Raw genomic sequence first — 20641 nt, forward strand, 5'->3', positions numbered from 1 at the left:
TCCAGTGAATCTTAGTCAACATGAAACTACGTTCACTACTCATTTTTACTTATGTAATGTGACATTTCTGAATGAAATGGGATATTAGTGAGAAAAGGATTGATTTTATTTTATCCTTCAAAATATTCATTATTTGGATTTTGAAAAGTGCCACTTAAATTATTGTAATTTTTTTTTTATGAATAAAAATAATTTAATAAATTAATATTTTTATCCAACAGGGATGTATTAAAATTGATTAAAAGTGAAAGATCATAAAATATCATAATGGAAAACAGTTTTAAGAGTATTTAATAATATTACTGTTTTTTTTCACTGTGTTTTTGATTAAATAAATACAGTTTTGATGAGCATAAAATACTTTTCAAAAACATTAAAACATCTTTTCGACCGCACACTTTTGAAAGGTAGTGTAAATTACAAAGCACAAAAAATATAAAACAATGGTGACTCATTATAGGACATGCTCGTATGCGATTTTATTGTGCATTTGTTTTTATGACTTTTTTTTTAATACAGTGCTTCCCACACAGACTTTACTTAGACAAGCCACCCAGGTATAATAACGGCCGCCCAATAATATTTGGAGACACATTTTTGCTTTTATTATTTTTATCCTCTTGTACTTTTATATCCACCCAAGATAATGAAACCATCCGCGATCGATTAACAAGTCGTTTCGTACCTTCTCGTACCTTCTGACATTCCCACGGGCGCTGCATGTTGCAAAGTCACAAGGGGGCGCTGTTGCGCGTTCTAAAAGCTTGCGCAACAGCGCTTCAGACTGCTTCAAAGTGATTCATTCAATCAATGAAAAGCGCAGATTTACGCCAAGCGATTGCTAATGAACTCAGGTTGATGAATTATTACAATGTCTACTTTATGGCCTTTATATAAAATGTTTTATACAGTTGTAAGAATCTGAAGGATCAGCCTGCAATGGTACAGACATTTCAAAATAAGAGTCCCGGTGTATTTCCGGCTTCTTTATAATTAAAAGTCACACTGCAAGTTTTTTTCATTTTTTTTTTTTGGGCATTATTGGTATTTTGGTTACACAATAAATTGGATTTAATTTGATTCATAGTAAATTATTGTAGTCTCCCCCACAGGTCGAGGAAGAAAAGACTAAGAACATTATTTGACACGTATATTATTCATTATATAAATTTTACTTTATTTATTTCACTGAGAGAGACACTATATGACAGCAAGGAGAACATAGGAAAAGGAGAACCATTTAAATGCTGTAATTTTGCATAATTTACAATGCAAAATATTAAATAAATATAAATACTGTTAAAAATCACATGTTATTTGTTTGTCACATGTAGTAGACCATTTTTGTGCCTTTGGTAATAGGAGGATTTTTCACCCGGCTACCTCCACAAGTATATTTCAAACCTGTGGGAAGCACTGTATACGTATTAAACTACATCCATAGTTGGAACCCTCTGCTTTGTTTTGAATAATAATTCTGAAAATGTTTAAATGACCATTAACCTTAACCATCATCAGGGAACCGTGAACATGCAAATGTATTTTTACATTTTTTAAATATTATTGAGAATCCCAGAGGGTAATTCTAGGAAATATTTTGTCAAAGGGGTTCGGCTGACAACAAATTTGCCAATCCCTGCTGCAATACCTTTCTTTGTCTCTTTTGCTGTCTCACCTTCCTGCTATCTTTCACTACCATCTCTCTCAGTCTCTCTCTCCAATGCTGGTTTCTGTCTTAAAACCCTAGTGAACTGGGAACTGAATGTGAGAGTGGCAGCAGATCGAGCTTTGTAGTCCAGGCACGGATAATCATGGCCACTACTTTTATTCTTTCTGTATTATTCATGCCAATGAAAAGCAGAATTTAGAAGAAAAACATTGAGTCTGTCCTGGCTGCCAGTCATTTGGCATGGTGCACCTGTGGTCTGGAGATGGAGGCCTGATCCGAACTCGCATCGAAAATTGCGGTATCACATGATTTCAGTGCTTTTCAGCTAAACTTGAGTGTACAAAGAAATGGGTTTAATTAATCACCTCCGTTGCTCCTTTGAAGCTAGAATGGTATTATTAGTCATCTAGGATTAGGCATCTGTTAGAACTGTCTCTTGGTAGCAGTAAGTCACGGCGCGTAGATTGCTGACTCAAACTCGCCGCCCATTTCAGTCTGTCGGATCCCACAGACCAAAAGCCACTGCAGCTAACAGTGTAGTCGTCCAAATGCTGAGGCTGTTCATAGTGGGCAGGATGGTGAACAGCCCTTTTAAAGTTCACTTCATTGTTCTGTAGGTCTTGGGTCTGTGGTGGTAGGAGTTTAATGATATTTCAGTTCATATTAGGCCAAAGTCATCATGGTGTTGGTGTAGACACAAAGAGACGAGCACACTCAAAACCCACAAAAACACGTAGGCTCAGAGTTATTCTGTTTCTGTCTTTCGCTCCTTGTCTTTCTCTTGGCATAAATATTGATCATTATGTGCGATGAGTTGAATTCATGTTCTGAAATAAAGCAATCAAGAGGCTGTGCATCACAGTGATTTTGCCATAGTCAGGGTCTTGTTGGATACAATGTCAGTGGTTATAACAATTCATAGTAGTGCACGTCCTTCTGTAGCTTAGTTATTGCAGAAACAACATAAGATCAGTTTTCAACAAATAATGTCATTTTTTTTTCTAATAATAATTACTACTGCTACTGCTACTACTACTACTACTACTACTACTACTACTACTAATACTACTACTATTAATAATACTAATACTAATAATAACAATAATGTACCAATAAAATGATAATGATAATTTATATATAATAAAAATATATTTTATTTGTATAAAATTATTAATAGGCTATTATTTATTTCTTTTATAAAACTATTGTTGGGCCATTCAAGAATTTGAAGTTAATGTCATTTCTAATAATATTTACAATATTATAATAAGTTTATTTTTTATTAATAGTGACATTATTATTTATTTCTTTATTTATTTAATTATTATTCAATATCCATAATATTGTTAAAACATAGAAGAACATGAGGTAATTCCATTTATATAATTAACAATAACAATGACAGTAATTTATTTAAAGGTACACTCTGTAACTTTTGGTGTTCTAGAGGTAAATAAACACAACTTCATGTGTCTTGCGGAAAAACATTGTAGTTGGAGCTACTTCTCTCTGTTTGTGTATATGACAAGTCATGCAGGTACTGGCTACTCTGCAGCAGTTGTTGTGCTGATTGTAGTAATTCAGGATAACACAAAAGCATGGTTTGGATTGGAAGATGGATTCATGATGTACTCGTTCATTATACAAATTTTATACATTTTGGACCAAAAAAAAGTTACATGGTGTACCTTTTTAAATTCATTTTTATTAATAGTATTATTGTTTGTCTTTACTATTAATAAAAAAATAAAAAAAAAATAATAATAATAATAATAATTTTATGTTTTATCTGAACATAATTGGGTGAGTTGAGAGGTAATTTCCTCTTTATTTTATTTTATTTTTTATTTTTTTATTTTTATTTTATTTTATTTTATTTTATTTTTATTATATTTTATTTTATTGTTGAGCCATTCAAGAAGATGAGGTGCTATCAAATTCTGCAGTCTTTATTCACCAGCCTATGTTTAGCAGGGTGATCTGTAAAATGAGTTCAGCTTCCTGGACTTTCCCGTTTCCATTGGCGTGGTAATTTTATAAGGAGTGGAACGTGTCTGCTGGTCCTGACTGAAACTGAAGAGGTGTCATACTCTCTCTTTGGTCCTACACTCACTCGCTCACTAACAAATAATATGCTTCTCTGAACCTGATGCTCTTTCTCTTGTGTACAGTATGTTTGTGTATGCTTCAAGTACATTATTGCCACACTGTATGTACAGTGCTGACATGAACTTGGCTGTGCTTCAAGAATCCTGAATAAGAATCACAGAAGTAGTCCACCATCCACAATCTGCTGGAGAAACTCAGCATTTTCAGCATCATTGATGCAACTTTCCAAATGTCCTAAAGCTATAATATTCTTTAATTGCTGGTATGTTCTTGCCTGACATTCACGCACATATATAAGTTGACATTTGTGTACATACTGTAGCTTGTGTCCCATGACAATGTGCAGAGTGTAGTGTGTCAGGAAGGTCTGAGTCCAGAAATCTGCCCATTCCGTCCTTTCGCTGAGGTGCTGTCAGTATGTGAGGCAGCACTTGCCATCTGGTGCTACAGAAATAGACAGGGCACTCCGGACGACATCTTGGCAGCTGGGCAGAGCTTTACTTTTCTAGTGATTTCTGTCTCGCATCTCCCTTATCTCACTTATATGCAGTACATATATCCAGTATCCAGAGATAATAGTGTCACGCAGCGCTCTCTTTCAGTCCTCACCTAACCGCCTCTTTCCTGTCTGCATTGATGGAACAGGATGGAATCTCATAAATCAAACATTACGAGTAGAGGAAAGCGGTCCTGTTAAATCTGACAGTCTTTATGGCCACAAATAATCATTTTATGCTCACCAGTCACCAAGGATGCTGTTATTTAATACAAAATAGTGAAAATGGTAATGTTGTGTAGTGTTATTTCAATTTAAAATATCTTTTCTATTTTAAAATGTTATTTATTTCTGTCATGGCAAAGCTTAATTTACAGCAGCCATTACTACAGTCTTCAGTGTCACATGATCCTTCAGATCATGATTTTTGTGGAAAATTTGACTGTTAATACTAGTTGTAGCATGGTGTATATAGAGTCCCACCATCCAGCCCTAAGCATACCTTCTCTACCTAAACTATTTTAAGAGTCATTTTCATTGTGGTAGGTCACTGAACAAGTCCATAGGCTTCTATAAAGTCATAACAGATGACCTCATGTTTTTGTACAGGGCCTGGCATTCTCTGGCTTCAGTGCTTGAGCTCAGTATTGTTCTTCAGCCTTCCTGTTTTCATTCTCTTTCAGTAGGGGACATGAAAACTGTGTGGACGGCATGCTGAGGCTTCACTGAGACTTCTCAAAAGCAGTAACTGAGCCCAACACTGCTCAGAAACAAGTAGATGAGCTTAATGCACTGTCTGTATCCTGAAATGCCTTTCTATGTACCATTCTCAGATTGCACAGTCTCTGATGGATGGCAGATATTGTTATGATCTCATACAGCCGTACAATGTTTTAGAGGAACTTGCAGTGTTATGAGGAAGTCACGCTTTTGTGCACCACAACATCTCTGCATTGATATTTTTTCCATTGCTCAGTGTAATATTGCATTGATGTACTTATACTCTGTTCTCTTATTGTTTCAACAGAGTCATTGGTTTAATCTTCAAATTGACATGTTGTAGTAACTAAAAACAGTATCACTTTGCTAGTAATGGTGAAAATGCATCTAAAGAGAACAGTGACAAACTCCTCAAGGGTTTGTGGGCACAGCCTGTGTGGTTTAGACTGCTCTACACACTTGGCATTTGCTAGTTTCATGATGATTTGTGGTTGCTTGTGATCTTCAGCACCTGTGAGAAGAATTTGGAGCCGGTGTTTTGCTCTCTACTGCCTCTACAGGCAGATGGGTGTGCAGTTCATAGATCATTCCAGATGGGAACACACTCTGCCCTCTTTAAGCTTTCCTCTTTAGGATACAGCAGCGTGTCTGCAGATGGCATTCTGGGTGTAAATCTTAGCAGGTGGAATTCATTGGGTATTTTCTGTTGTGCACTATACAACAAAAAATGGCTAATTATAAAAGCCTGGCAATGGATTTTAAATCCAGTGGTTAGTCAATAGAACAGAAGTTCTGGAATCAAGTTTTCTGCAAGCAGTTAAAATGTACTTTCTCTGCAGCTTGTTCTTGTATGGTACTCCTGAGGATATATTTCAGCCTGTTTTTTTGTCTTATAATACTGCCTTTTAAAACCACTGTAGGCTGTTAACGGTGGATATTGATTTGCCTGTGGACTAAAGAGCAAAGTCTGATGGGGTCCAGAGCAGAAGACACATATTCCACTGCATTAGGCCGGGCATGCCTGCTATTCTCAGGTCATCTCACGCTATCTGAAATAAGCCCAGGTTTATCATCACAGTCTGGAAGTTGATACGCTTTGAGCAGACAGATGGGTTTTTCATTCTTTCCTCTAAGCTTTTCCTGTGCACATGCAGGTCAGCTGGTGTAGTCTGCTAACTCATTTAAAATCCCTCCTGCTTGAGTTTCCTAGAGTGATGAAAGCCATTAGTCTTCGTGCATCTGAACCCAGGCTTCCTAGGAAAACCAACATGTGTGTGTTTTTGTGTTATTGCTGTGCCAACCTCATTCACCACTGAGTTGGTTTGTCAATTGGCTGCAGAATTTGCATAATTGTTTCTCTCTGGAATATCCTGCCGAACCAGTGTTGTATTTGGGTGTGCAAGTGAGTTAAACGTCCAATCAGACTTTGTTTTTGATGATCACATGACATTAAGCTGGTCTCAGCTAGAGAGGACTGGGGATTGGGGTCAGGACATTGTTTGGGAGGAGTGAATAGCACGTTTGGTTTTGCATTTGCATAATGACTGCTCTCCATTGGATGATGGTTTGTGGTCTGGTTAAGTGTTTTATCTGAACATAATTGAGTGATTTGAGAGGTTGTTTTGAGAAGTTATTCACTCATTTTTAGCCTCCTATGTAGCAATTAGTCTCATGTTAGCTTCAAACAGTCATTCACAGACAGCTTTGAGGAGATGGGCCTGCCTGGCTAGACTAACCTTGGCCAGTGAATGTTGCCAGGTTTTTATAATTAGCCAATTTTTGATGTACAGTGCACTTGTTGCTCCCAAATCAAAACAAAAAAATAACAAGACAACAAATCAATGCAATGCAAAATTAAAATGAAATAAGATAAAAAAAAATATATATATATAAAATATTAATAATTAATAATAATATATATATATATATATATATATATATATATATATATATAAAATATATATATATATATATATATATATATATATATATATATATATAAAATATATATATATATATATAAAATATATATATATATATATATATATAAAATATATATATATATATATAAAATATATATATATATATATAAAATATATATATATATATATATATATATATATATATATATATATATATATATATATATATATATATATATATATATATATATATATATATATATATATATATATATATATATATATATATATATATATATATATATATATATTATTAATTATTAATATTTTATATATATATATATTTTTTTTATCTTATTTCATTTTAATTTTGCATTGCATTGATTTGTTGTCTTGTTATTTTTTTGTTTTGATTTGGGAGCAACAAGTGCACTGTACATCAAAAATTGGCTAATTATAAAAACCTGGCAATGCATTTTGAAGCAAATGTTTAGTCCATGGTCATGTTTTTCTCCAGTTTTGACTTTAAAACAGACATGCACATATTAAATAAGACCGCATGAACCAGAAGTTGTGACTGACTTCAGTATTGTGACATATTTCAGATTGAAACAGACTATTAAATAGAGGACAGGGCAATTAATAATGTTCTGCCCAAGTCATCAGAGGAGCAATGCCATTCCAGAAGGGAAGCCAATTTTCAGATTTTGACTAAAGACTATGAAGACAGGCTGTTTTGTTTTTGGATTAATTTGCACAATTTAATCATTCACCATAAGACTAGTAATGTGTACTAACAAACTAAACAGGTCAAGTTTGATTTCACTGCAGACTTTAAATTTTTTTTTTTAAATTTAGTCAGTATTTAGTCATTTCATATTCATTCTTTTTAGTCCATTTTACTTTTAATAAAATGGCATCTGATTTTTTTTTTGTTGACAGTAGTAACTGAACTGAGGTACTGAAATGTAAACTACTATAGCAGGGGTTCTCAAAGTCTACATTCAAGGGTCCAAATCTGAATTTTCTTGAATGTCAAAGGTCTGGAACAATTGGTTATTACACAACTTGTTTTTAATAAACATGCATAATATGTATAACAAATCAACACTAATTTTTTTTAAAAATGAAGTGCCTTTTGCATTCAAAATACATTTAATTACAAGTGCAAAAGTGGCAAAACAATTAATTTAAGTGTCAGCATTTTTTATTAACAAAACGCACAAGAGGTGGGCAAAAGCCACTTTTCCACTGTCGAGCGGAATGGTTCTCTTTGCATAACCATTCCATCCCGGCTGGTCTTTGGACTCTAATACAAAATCGTCTGTTGTTGCTAAACAGCGGTTTACTCATGATGTGATATGTAAATACGTTATGGAGGATGATCAGATATTTCTTTTTAATTTTTTATTAATTTGTGTTTACATCACTCAAATAGAACAGCCAGCTACAGAGAAACTGGTAGCCAGGCAACATACAAGTGACCAATCCTGAGTGACGACATTACTCCACGAATTCTACCAGCACGATTCAGCAAGGTTAGACAACCGTTCCAAGAATTACGGGCCAAGAACAGTTTTTGTAATCGTGCCATGCCGTACCAGGGTCAAGTGGAAACACAACTATAACCGTTCCTTACCATTCAAAAAACTGTCAGTAGAAAAGCCGCTAAAATGTCTGTGCTTTGTTTCATAGTGGCGTTTGACATTTCCACTCTTCACAACTCCAACTGTCTCATTACAAATCAAACAGAACGGCTTTGTGCTGGATTGGGGCAAAATTAATGCATACCACTATGTCCAATCATCTTTGAAACCTCTATTTTCTTCGTCAACTTTTCTTTTCCTGGAAACTGACATCCAAACACTCACTGCGGTGAAGTGTCGCCTGATTATCCTGCTCGATTACGTCAAATGTCATACGCTCACTGGATGTCATGACAACAATGTCACGCAGGAAATCTTTAAATATCTCGCCTTTGCTTTTATCTCCAAAAATACATAAAAATAACCTAAACATATGATTTACAAGTTTGACGTGTTTTATCAATGTAGGAAATCTACACTTTTACACTCAATTAGTGCTCTTAAAGGGAGGCGGGTCCAGATTGAATTCCCTCCAGTTCCAGATACGGACCGGAGTCCGGACTTTGAGAACCCATGTACTATAGTGTTAGTTATTGTGTAGATAAAGAACATTCCCATGTCTATAGCATACAGTAAAGCATAGTGTGACTTGCCTGTATGCTCAGTTCTCTGTTCATGTATATTGAATCTTCTCAGGCCTAATGTCTGGCTTAATGTCTAATTTACAAATCCTAATGCTTTCATTTGGAGCCTTCTACATGTTCAGCCAGATTTAAGGGATTTTCAAATGAATTTTTAACAGTGTAATGGTATTACAGTTGTCACTTAATTTGGTTTGATATTTAAAGCTTGAAAAATGAAAACAGCACATGTCTTTGAGGGGGAAGTACAAAATTAAATTGTATATCGCAGATGATGATTCTTATTTCTGTATCCCACTGTTCAGTGTGGTGGTCGTCATGGTAACAGGCCTTAACTTTTGCTATGGCTTGCGTGAGCAGTGTTGACGTAGGAGACATTGATAGAATGGCAAGAGATAATTTGAACTCTTTGTGTTTTTGTTTTCCTTCCAAATTTTAGGGATTTAAATGAATACATAACAGGAAGTGCTTATATGGGCTTTCAATGCAAAATCCTTTTCCATTTACTCTTTCAATTGAAAATAGCAGAATGAAATCCGTCTATGTCAGAAGACATAGTAGCGGCTCCAGAATGAGACAAACAGGTGTGAGTAAGCATGTGCGTATGTGAGCAAGGCCAGACTTGCCGGTTTGTCCATCTGTCTTTTGGCCCCCGCGCTGATCTTCCCATCTCATCAGTGTTCTGATATGATGGGTGAACAACACAGTGCTTGATGGGAGAGGCATTTATAGTCCCTCTGTGCATTTTGTTCCAGGAAAGAGGGGTAGAAAGACTGCGGTAATGTAAATCCCTGTGTGTCCACTGCTCCAGTTTCCAGTTGGCCTTAGGTCAGAGGTGTAATCGCTCTTTATTTAGCCTCTCTTTCTTCAGAATGACACAGGCATGTTCTCATCACATTGATCATGCAAGGATGCAGGACATGAGAAAAGGACCAACCTGGGAGCGTATCAGTTATCTTTCCAAAGAGGCACAGATCTAACCAGCTTTCTGAGAAAGATGCCTTCATGAAAACTCTTGGTTCTTTCCGATCCCTTCTCCTCTCTTTCTCTCACACCTTGGCTCTTGTCCACACTTTCCACTGCCCTATCTGAATAAAGGCAAAATTAAAAATAAATCTTAAAAGATGATTTGAGACTACCTCTATTAGCTTTGTCGCTAACTGCTAGTATTCTAAAAAGAGGACTTTTATTTTTATTTATTTATTTATTTATTTATTTTTAAATGATATTTTGACCAAAAAACTCATTGTAACAAAGTAAATTCAAATAGTTTAATGCAAGAAATATAATGGCAAAAGTTAACTTAAAATTAATGAAGTTCAGACGACCCCAGCTTATTTTCTTAAGTAGTTTAAACTGATTCACGTAAATCTATTTAACTTGACAACTTTCTCATTATTTTTGCTATTGATGAAAAATAGTTCCTGAAAAGAACCTGGGTGAGATTCAAAATGTGCATTGATGGGCACTTAACTATTTCACGAGACCATGGGAGATCGTGAATAGAAGAGAAGTGATGCAAATGATGGCGTAGGTAACAAGATGTACATTGTACATCTGGATTGCATTCATACTATGCACAAAGTCGCTGTTTGGATTTAAATAGGCATACGCTAAAGAGTCGATTGGATCATAATTGCAGTGATTATGTTTCTGGCTTTTATATGTTTGGAAACAGTTCTTCTAACCCTAATTGATGGAGTATGTAACTTTTCATTTCTTAAACAACCATGTAGGAAGACGTATCATGGCCATATTCCAGGATGACAAAGCCATGATTCATCAGGCCCAAACTGTGAAAGAATGGTTGGGAGAGAGCATGAAGAATCATTTTAACGCATGAAGTCCAGACCTTAAATTCATTGTAAAGTCTACTCCAGCACATCCCAAAGACTTTCATTGTCACACAAGACACTTACATTGTCAATTGATGCACCTCTTGATGGAAATAACATCACAACATTTATTTTCATCAAGAGGTGCATCAAGATCTTGTTTTTTCATATAATATGTACATATACATAATTAAAAAAAGGAAGGAAGAAGCCCCCAGAGCTGAAATTTGGGTTTAGTTTGTGACACAATCTGTAAGCAATAGACCAATCACAACAGACTGGGACATCTGGCCAAACAGAGCAGAGGAAGCTCTTGTAAGGAGGAGTTTAGAGATACTGAATTCTTTATCGAGCCGTTTCAGACACTGTGAGAAAAGGTGTGAAGTGTAATGTAAATTATAAGAAAATCAAAGTGTTCTTTTTTTTGTATATTGCTGTATATTGAATATTCATTATATACCTTCTAGTCTAGTATTGGACTGGTATCTTGCAGAGAGAGGAGGCTCAGTGCTCAGCCCTCCCCTCTCATTTCCACTGAATAATAGATGAAGACTCTGAGATTAGCCAGTGTCCCAGAGGTGCTGCTGGGGGATTTACTCTTTGCAGGGGGTTCGAACGTCCTCATCTGCAGAGAACCTTGTGCTTAATTAGACCATTGAATTTTTATGTATAATCCGCACCTCTTTCCCTCTCTCTTCTATCCATGCACACTTTGAAGAGGAAAAAAACACCACATTTCTCTATTTCTGGGCTGATCTGTCACTTTTATTACAGCGGGAGCAGGAAAGGTTGTTGTAATGTTGTTGTTTGGATTGTTGCTATAACAGCAGCGTGTTCATCTCATTCGTCAGTCATCCTTTCTTTTTCCGCCCACCTAGCCAACTGACCTCGCCACCCTGCGCTCTGCTGGTGGAATGCGTTTGTCTGGATCGAATCAAGGCCTGAACACGCTCGGGGGGCCCTGCCGGCCAACTCCGTGTCAGTCGAGGGGACTGCAGCAGCTGGCTTTCTGATACCTATAAATATCCTACAGTAGATTCCTGCGGTCCCGCAGACTTTTAAGCTGCTCACTCCCAGGCTTAGTGTTCTGACAGTGTGGAGTTGTTGAGATGAGGGTCGGCCTGAATGTTTGGGACATGCTAAATACCAGACAAGCCTGTAGATTCCTCTTTATTAAGACAGCAAGTAGCAACCTGCTGAGAGCGAATGGACAGTATGTGAGATATCTGTCAAAGAAAACAGGAAAAGTTCAGTTGTTTTTCAACTATGAGAAATGGGAAGAATTGTGGGTTTCACATGCAACAGGTGAACCTGCTGATCCCACACAAAGACATTTTTTGAGTCATCAGTTTTGTTTTTTACACAGGCCCCACTTGATTGAATGTGTCCACTTTCTCGATTGTTGGAAACAAAAATGGCACCAAAACAAGTGGTTTACAGTGGTTGTGGAGCAGTTATACACATGTGACTCTTTTATTTCTCATTTGACTCATGAGGAATTGAAACGTCAGAAATTTTAAATGGCCACTTGAAGGCTGACTCAACCTCATTTGATCATACAGGGCTTTGATATCAGGTAATAGTTTAGAGACATTAATAATGTCTTTGTGCAGGACATTACTAACAGGTCAGCAATTCACTGGTGGGTTCAGTTTCTCAGGTATTAATGAGATCCAGGCAGTGTTGTTTTATTATTATTTATATACTTTTATAGTGTTCATATTTTTGGTCTGTTATTGTGCAGTCTGTAACAGTTTGTTTGTGTTAACTGTTGTCTGTTATTGTTTTGAGTACACATTTTTATATTCAGTCATAAAATTTTTACAAAAATAATTCAATTTAACATTTTTATTTTAATGGTTTATAAATTATTAAATTTTTTGTTACAAATTATATTATTGCCATGCCATAACATTAAAATATAAATGAGTGCTGTCAAAATTAACGCGTTAATGCATACGATTCTTTTTTCAATTTAACACGTTAAAAATATTTAAAGCAGTTAATGCAGCATCCGTGTTTTCCATCATCCTTTAGCTTGCGTTACATTATTTGATCACGCTATCATTCATTCAACTGCTATTAAACCATTTTAAGCATGATAAGATGCAAAAGATAACTTAAATCTGTACTGGCGCGCTGTCTGTGAATCTCCTGTTCGTGTCACACACACACACAACTCGTGCACACAAAAAGCCGTCATAAGGGCATCATTGGGTTTTGAAACAACCCTTATTGGTCAACCACTAGCTGTGTCCTCTAAAGCCATAGTATGGACACGTTCTGTTTTTGTGTGAAAAACTGAAGTTAATAAAAATACTGATTTTTCCTTGTCTTTTCCAGCTATTTTGAACCCCAAGAACCCAAAGGAAGCACCCAAATCCTTCAGCTTCGACTACTCATATTGGTCTCATACCTCGGTAAGTCTCATTTTCTCTCCTTCTGTCCTTTTCCTGCTCTTTTTGCTTTTTCTGCTGAGCTGACTCAGTGGACAATAAAACGTGCATGTGGTCAGATTTCCAGCTGTAATTAATCATCCTCCAAAATAAAGTTACAGACTCAATGTGTTTTGTTCCCTTTTCTTCATTTCTGTGCTAGCCGGACGACCCCAGCTTTGCGTCACAGAGCCTTGTGTACAATGACATCGGGAAAGAGATGTTGCAGCATGCTTTTGAAGGATATAATGTGTGCATTTTCGCCTACGGCCAGACCGGAGCTGGCAAGTCCTACACCATGATGGGCAAGCAAGAGGAAGGACAGGAAGGCATTATTCCTCAGGTACGAATGTAATATCACAGCATATGTATCACCTTAATGGATCATGAGTAAAATACATGCTTAGTGACTGAAATGTTTCTTATCTCAAAGCAGACATTGGCAGAAGACATTAAGGCATTAGCGCTCCGTCTATCACGTCCAGCAGTTATTTGTGCTCTGTATCGATTGCTGTCTCTCCTTCCTAATGTGCTCTTTTGTCCCCCTCCCAGCTCTGTGAAGAACTCTTTGAGAAAATCAATGACAATAACAATGAGGAGATCTCGTACTCGGTGGAGGTGAGCAGCAGACACACCATGACTCCTTAGTCCATTCCTGTGACTCACTTCAAACCCTCTCCTAAATCTGTTGAAATGCTGTTTTTGCTGTGTTACCTTTAAAGCATTAAGCTCAGCAGAGGGGGGTGATGGGTTTGTTCAGAGCCCACTCAAGTGTTCAATAACTGAGAACCAAACATGTTCAGCTACAAACAAATTGGCAGTTGTATTTAATTTGCTGTAAATATTTGCTCTGACACTATTTAATTGTGGCATGATTCATAATTTTTATTGTATATACTGAGATTGGATCTGAATTCGGTGGAGATATAAATATAAAATGCATTTATTTTTTTCAGATTTTTCAATTTCAAAAATATACATTACTTTTCAAAAGTTTGGGGCTAGTGAGACTTTTTAATATTGTTGAAAGAAGCTCACAAAGGCTGCATTTATTTAATAAAAAAAACAAATAAAAAAAAAATATAAAAATATATATTTATATATATATTATACAATGTAATTCCTGTGATGGCAAAGCTGAACTTTCAGAACTTTCAGTGTCAGATATCATTCTAATATGCTAATATACGATTTGGTACTCAAGAAACATTTCAGGATTATTTGATGAATATGAATTCCAAAAGCATTTATTTAAAATATAACTCTTTTGTAACATTATAAATGTCTTTACTGTGACTTTTGATCAATTTAATGCATCCTGTCCTTGCTGAATAAAAGTATTGATTTTTTTTTTTACCTTACTGACCTCAAACTTTTGAATGATAGTGTATCTTTTGGGCTTTTTTTAAGGCAACGTGTGGAATTTGGCAGACTTGATTAATACAGAAATATATAAATTCTTTTATCTTAGGTTATATATTCTAGCTAACTGTTATATGCTCATTGTAGGTGGCTTATATGGAGATATACTGTGAGCGAGTGAGGGACCTGCTAAACCCTAAGAATAAAGGGAACTTGCGTGTCAGGGAACACCCTCTACTTGGGCCGTATGTGGAAGACCTCTCGAAACTGGCCGTCACCTCTTACACAGACATAGCTGACCTCATGGATGCTGGTAACAAAGCAAGGTGAGAGACAAATTGTATATATTTTATGTGTTATATTCTCCAGTGATGCTCTGACTGACAGTCATGTGTAAAATGTGACTCTTGGGAAGGAGAAACATGCTTCTATGTCCTCTACAATCCTCCCATGCTGATTCCCAAGGTTTATTTGTGGAGAATGTGACATGTAAAGCCTGTTTCTCTCGAGAGTATCCCTCCCTGTGCCATATCCGGCACATTAGCTGTGCTAATGTCTGCACTTACTAGTACTTTCCAGGATTATTCTCTCACTCTCTGGTGATAAGCTTACAGAGCTGTATATGAACTTCCCAAGCAGGGAACTTCCACCTTCTTCAGGCCGAAGACCCCTTGTGTGGATAAAGGGACAAAGCCTAACCTATAATAGCATGCGGATAGTACCATATTCATTTACTATATTTCAATTGTACTTTTAACATGGGTGGGACAATGGAAGTTGTTTGTTTTCCTCACAAAATTACTTTGAGTTCAGGGTTCAAACTTTAATGTATTTTTGTTCAATTCATAATTAATTGTGTGAGAAAAATAAAACTAAATTAAATCCCTGATCTCAAAATAATTTTAAAATGATAATAAATAACTAAATAATAATAAATATTATAATACATTTAATAATTTTGAGGGTTCAAATGAAAAAAAAAGATTATTCTTTTTTTTTTATTTTTTTTTTTTACTTCTTATAATTATTTATTTTTCCGCAAAATAACTTTGAATTCGGGGTTGACTCCGGTTTCAATTTTGAGGAGTCAGGGTTCAAATAAAAAAATGCTTTTAGTTTTTATACTTTTATTTATTAACTTTTACTTTTTTTTCCCACAAAATGACTTTGAGTTCAGGGTTCAAACTTTAATGTATTTTTGTTTAATTCATATTTTAATTAATTTTGTGAGAAAAATAAAACTAAATTAAATCCCTGATCTCAAAATAAATTTAAAATAATAATAAATAACTAAATAATAATAAATATTATAATACATTATTAATTTTGAGGGTTCAAATGAAAAAAAATGGTTATTCTTTTTTTTTTTTACTTCTAATTTATTTTTCCGCAAAATAACTTTGAGTTCAGGGTTGACTCCGGTTTCAATTTTGAGGAGTCAGGGTTCAAATAAAAAAAAAATGCTTTATTAGTTTTTATACTTCTATTTATTAACTTTTACTTTTTTTCCCACAAAATGGCTTTGAGTTCAGGGTTTACTCTAGTTTTAATGTGACATGCAGCTTTACATGGGTGTTAAAAATAAGGTCACCTCAAATACTTAAATTCACACGGGAAAAGTAAGTTACTAATAAATTGAGGCAAAATACCAAAACATAAATTATTGTATCTATTAATAGACATTTCTGAGGTAACTTTACTATTTGTTTTGCTCTCTTTCTATGTATATTTATTTTATATTTATATTTATATGTATATTTAGTGTGTGACACTTATGACACTTATTTTGTCCCCAGAACTGTTGCCGCCACTAACATGAACGAGACGAGCAGCCGGTCTCACGCCGTCTTCACTATCGTTTTCACCCAGAGGAAGTACGACAGCGAGACAGACCTGTCCACAGAGAAGGTTGGATACTTTACACCCATCCAAAGCCATTATGACATTTCACAGAGCTCAGATTAGTCCTGCAACACAAAGTCAGCAAATCCTGAACCAAGCAGAAAGGAAAACTGAGAGAAAGAGACCCGTCCCACTCATCCTGTTTGTGGGGCTCATTGTGTATTTGCTGTAGACACAAAGACGGCTCTATGGGGTCCACGGACACAATAGCTATTGTACAGAGCTACTACATTAGATTCACTACACAGGTCTCTCCTCAGCCCTCGCTCTAATATTACTCATCCAGTTTGGCAGCGGCACCGCTGGCCCGAACTCAAGCACGACAAAATGAAAAGATAACCCAAGCATTCTTTAGCACAATTAGGTTTGCATGCATGCACCAATGATTTTACTACAGTACCCTAAAATGATTGGATGATTGCAACTGTTTAGCTCAATGATTAATGGAACAAATGATTTACAAATGCTTTCTGGATAAGTTTGATTGAATCAAATTGATTCATTTGGACATCGCTATATCAGAAATATGTGTATACTTCTATTCCTAATAGACACAAATCTTTGAAAGCCATGGAAAAAAATAGACTCCCACATACATAGTATGCCAGAATGAAGAAATTTCCTTTGTGTCTTATTTTAGTGTGTGTTGATCAGTCTGAAAGTATCTGTGCTGTCTGGTTTCAGGTCAGCAAAATCAGCCTGGTAGATCTGGCAGGAAGTGAGCGTGCTGACTCAACAGGGGCCAAAGGAACCAGACTGAAGGTACAGACTAATTTTACAGTCTCTCTAGTGCTCCACCACCACCACCTACCATATGTAAAATGACTGTGCTCTCCTGCACACTCCACAAATATTCAGGGAATGTAACATGCATGACTGAACATAAAACACTTATGCATCACAGCTATTTTTATTATTATAATCAACAAAGGCTAAGGTCACAGTGCATTTAAGGTCTTGTTTGTTTTAAGGCCAAGCTCCTTTTAAGCTATAACGCATTCAATTTGATTTAAATATAGTTTATTTAAAAAACAAATATTCTTTCTTTTTTCTGTTTGTGCTTCTTAGGAGGGAGCAAACATCAACAAATCTCTAACTACACTAGGAAAGGTTATTTCGGCCCTGGCTGAGGTGGTGAGTAGTACCCATAATACCGGTCTCTCTCTCTCTGCCTGTTTGCCTGCCTGTTTTCAGTACTGTAACTCTGTGTGCTGTGTGTCTCTCTCCTGGCAATGCTTCCCTTCTCAGGATAACTGTACCAGCAAGGTAATCTTTCCCCGTGTACAGTCACTAACCACTGAACCATCTCTATTTAAACCTATCCACCTTTATCCATGTAACCTGTTGTCTTATTAGTGTCTCTTGATGTCACATACATCAAGTAATTTCCTAAACCCATTCATTAATATAGCAGTAACTGTATTTACGTGCTATATTCCAACATGTTTTATCGGCTGTTTTGAAACAGAGCAAGAAGAAAAAGAAGACAGACTTCATTCCTTACCGAGACTCAGTGTTGACATGGCTGCTAAGAGAGAATTTAGGTATGTCTGATGATCCATGATGGTTATAAATGAGCATATCTACTATGATGCATGGATATTATGAACCGGTTATTAAAAATAGAATTGACTATATTTCAAAATAATCCAACAATTCTCTGTCAATGTAATATGATTGGACTTTCACCCAAAAATAATGAAATAACAATAGTAAAATTTGTGTTTTATTTTATTTGCTTACAGACCCAGTCCTTATTCACTGAATTTTTATTTTTGGGTAAAATATTCCACTATATATTTATATTCAATCACCGCTTTTAACCCCGGGTAAAGGAACGTTTCACACTTGTAATTTAGAAGCGGGGTTAGCACTGCATTTTACCCAGGGTTATGAAACCCTGCTCCAGAGCACCGCTTTTACTGCATTGCGGTGCCAAACTTGTACAGTGTGAAATGATGCAGTGTTAGAATGTTACAGCTAGACGCTTAGCAACAAACAACCAATCGTGTACTCATATTTGCCTGCTTTGGACAGTCACGGGAACACTGTACATTAGGGCTTTTCACACTGCACTTAACCCGTTTTAAATACCACTTTTAACCCTGGGTAAAAGAATGTTTCACACTTGTAATTTAGAAGTGGGGTTAGCACCGCTTTTTGCCTGGGGTTATGAAACCCTGCTTCGTATAAACTTGATAGTACAGTCGGCAATATGAGAATGAGCAATGCTAGAGCTAGCCTATGTAAACATGTCATGTGCTGCATTATCCAGTCAGTGACACTGACACCACAAATATGCAAATAAGAATGTTAACCCAGGGTTTAGGAATGTACAATGTGAAACGTCAGCATATGAATACCCAGGATTAATTGTTAACCCTGGGTAAATTATGAGCACTGTGAAACCTGAAGCAAGGTACCCCAGGATTCCGTTTACCCGGAGTTTAGAATGACCCAGGGTTAACTATTTCAAGTGTGAAAAGCCCTATTGTATAAAAACAGTAAATTCAGCGTTTGAGAGTAAAAATGACAGAAAAGCTGACAGAAAGCGTGACAATTTGAGTGAAGAAGAGACATTTTCATTCTTACCTTTGTAGTCAATCGGCAATACGAGGATGCGCAATGATAGAACTATATAAACAAGTCCCATGCTGCTTTTATCCAATCAATTACACTGATACTGCAAAATATGCAAATAACGTTAACCCAGGATGTAGGGATGCACAATGTGAAACGTCAGCTTATGAATACCCAGGATTAAAGGGTTAGTTCACCCAAATTATGAGTAGTGTGAATGTGAAGCATGATAACCCAGGATTTGAGGTTTAGAATAACCCAAGCTTAAATATTTCAAGTGTGAAAAGCCCTTTGGTATTTCTAATTGTTTGCATAATTGTGTTCGTTAACCAGGAGGAAACTCCAGGACAGCTATGGTGGCCGCCCTGAGCCCTGCTGACATTAACTATGATGAAACTCTCAGCACACTCCGGTAAGAATTCACTCCTACTTCCCATCAAGCAGTGTGACTTCCACCCTTAGATCTTGATTGTGATAAGAGGGCTTTCTTGTTCTAGATAAAAACACTTTTGTGAAATCAGTGGCTGTTTGGATCATTGTCTTTGTTTGCTCATTCACAGATATGCGGACAGAGCCAAGCAGATCAAGTGCAATGCCGTGATCAACGAGGACCCCAACGCCAAACTTGTGCGGGAGCTTAAGGACGAGGTGACACGGTTGAAGGAACTGCTCCGTGCCCAGGGCCTAGGGGACATCCTGGACAGTAAGTCAAGGCACAGCACACCCCAATGGCCACTGACATGCATGCCCAGTTGCTAGACAAATGGGAGGTCACTTACTGAGCTCACAAGTGGCGAATTCTATAGCTCTGATCTAATGCCGCAGTCTTGGCAAGCTTGCATTGTCTTCATGTTGTTCCTTCTATGTCTTCATTTGTTCATCAACATGCAATGGAGATTAGCTTTATTATGGACATATCATGGTTAGAAACAGATAATACTGTTTTCCAACACAACATGTCCAGTTTAACCACACATCACATGCCAATTATGTAAAGTCAAGTGTTTCCCTCTCATGTTTGTCTTCACAATATTTTGTCTAGTCAAATCTAACTGCCTCCGTCAGTCATTCCTCTACTAGTCCTCTCAACTTTGACTTCTCAAACTTCTCCTGTTCTTCCTGCTTCTCTTCAGTCGAGCCAATGGGGGATGATTGCCTTGGAAGTGGAAGCAAATGTGTGTATATGCGTGACGGGCCCGCATCCTTTCGCTCTCCCCTCTCGCTACCAGTAGCTTTTTCATCGCTTCTGGAATACAAACCTGTCGGCTTTGCATGCCTCAATTTTGTTTTTTTTTGTTTTTTTCTTACCACAAGGAATCCCAGACAAATAAGATAAAATATGGGATGGACTGGAATCGGTTAACGTGCCACTAGCAGGCTTTAT

The 20641-nt window shown here is 36.4% G+C and overlaps 1 protein-coding gene across 3 annotated transcripts in view; it reads left to right on the forward strand.

Annotated features, from left to right (window-relative positions):
* Positions 1-20641, forward strand: part of kif1b (kinesin family member 1B) — an 83316-nt gene that overhangs the window by 14466 nt on the left and 48209 nt on the right. For all 3 annotated transcript variants that reach the window (XM_067371670.1, XM_067371671.1, XM_067371672.1), the window contains exons 3-12: positions 13322-13398; positions 13577-13756; positions 13966-14031; positions 14923-15101; positions 16572-16683; positions 17362-17439; positions 17746-17811; positions 18146-18221; positions 19591-19669; positions 19818-19960. In XM_067371670.1, the coding sequence (XP_067227771.1) occupies positions 13322-13398; positions 13577-13756; positions 13966-14031; positions 14923-15101; positions 16572-16683; positions 17362-17439; positions 17746-17811; positions 18146-18221; positions 19591-19669; positions 19818-19960 (1056 nt within the window). The remainder of the gene's footprint in view (positions 1-13321; positions 13399-13576; positions 13757-13965; positions 14032-14922; positions 15102-16571; positions 16684-17361; positions 17440-17745; positions 17812-18145; positions 18222-19590; positions 19670-19817; positions 19961-20641) is intronic.

The sequence above is a fragment of the Chanodichthys erythropterus genome, chromosome 20 (assembly GCF_024489055.1).
Source record: "Chanodichthys erythropterus isolate Z2021 chromosome 20, ASM2448905v1, whole genome shotgun sequence".
NCBI lineage: Eukaryota > Metazoa > Chordata > Actinopteri > Cypriniformes > Xenocyprididae > Chanodichthys > Chanodichthys erythropterus.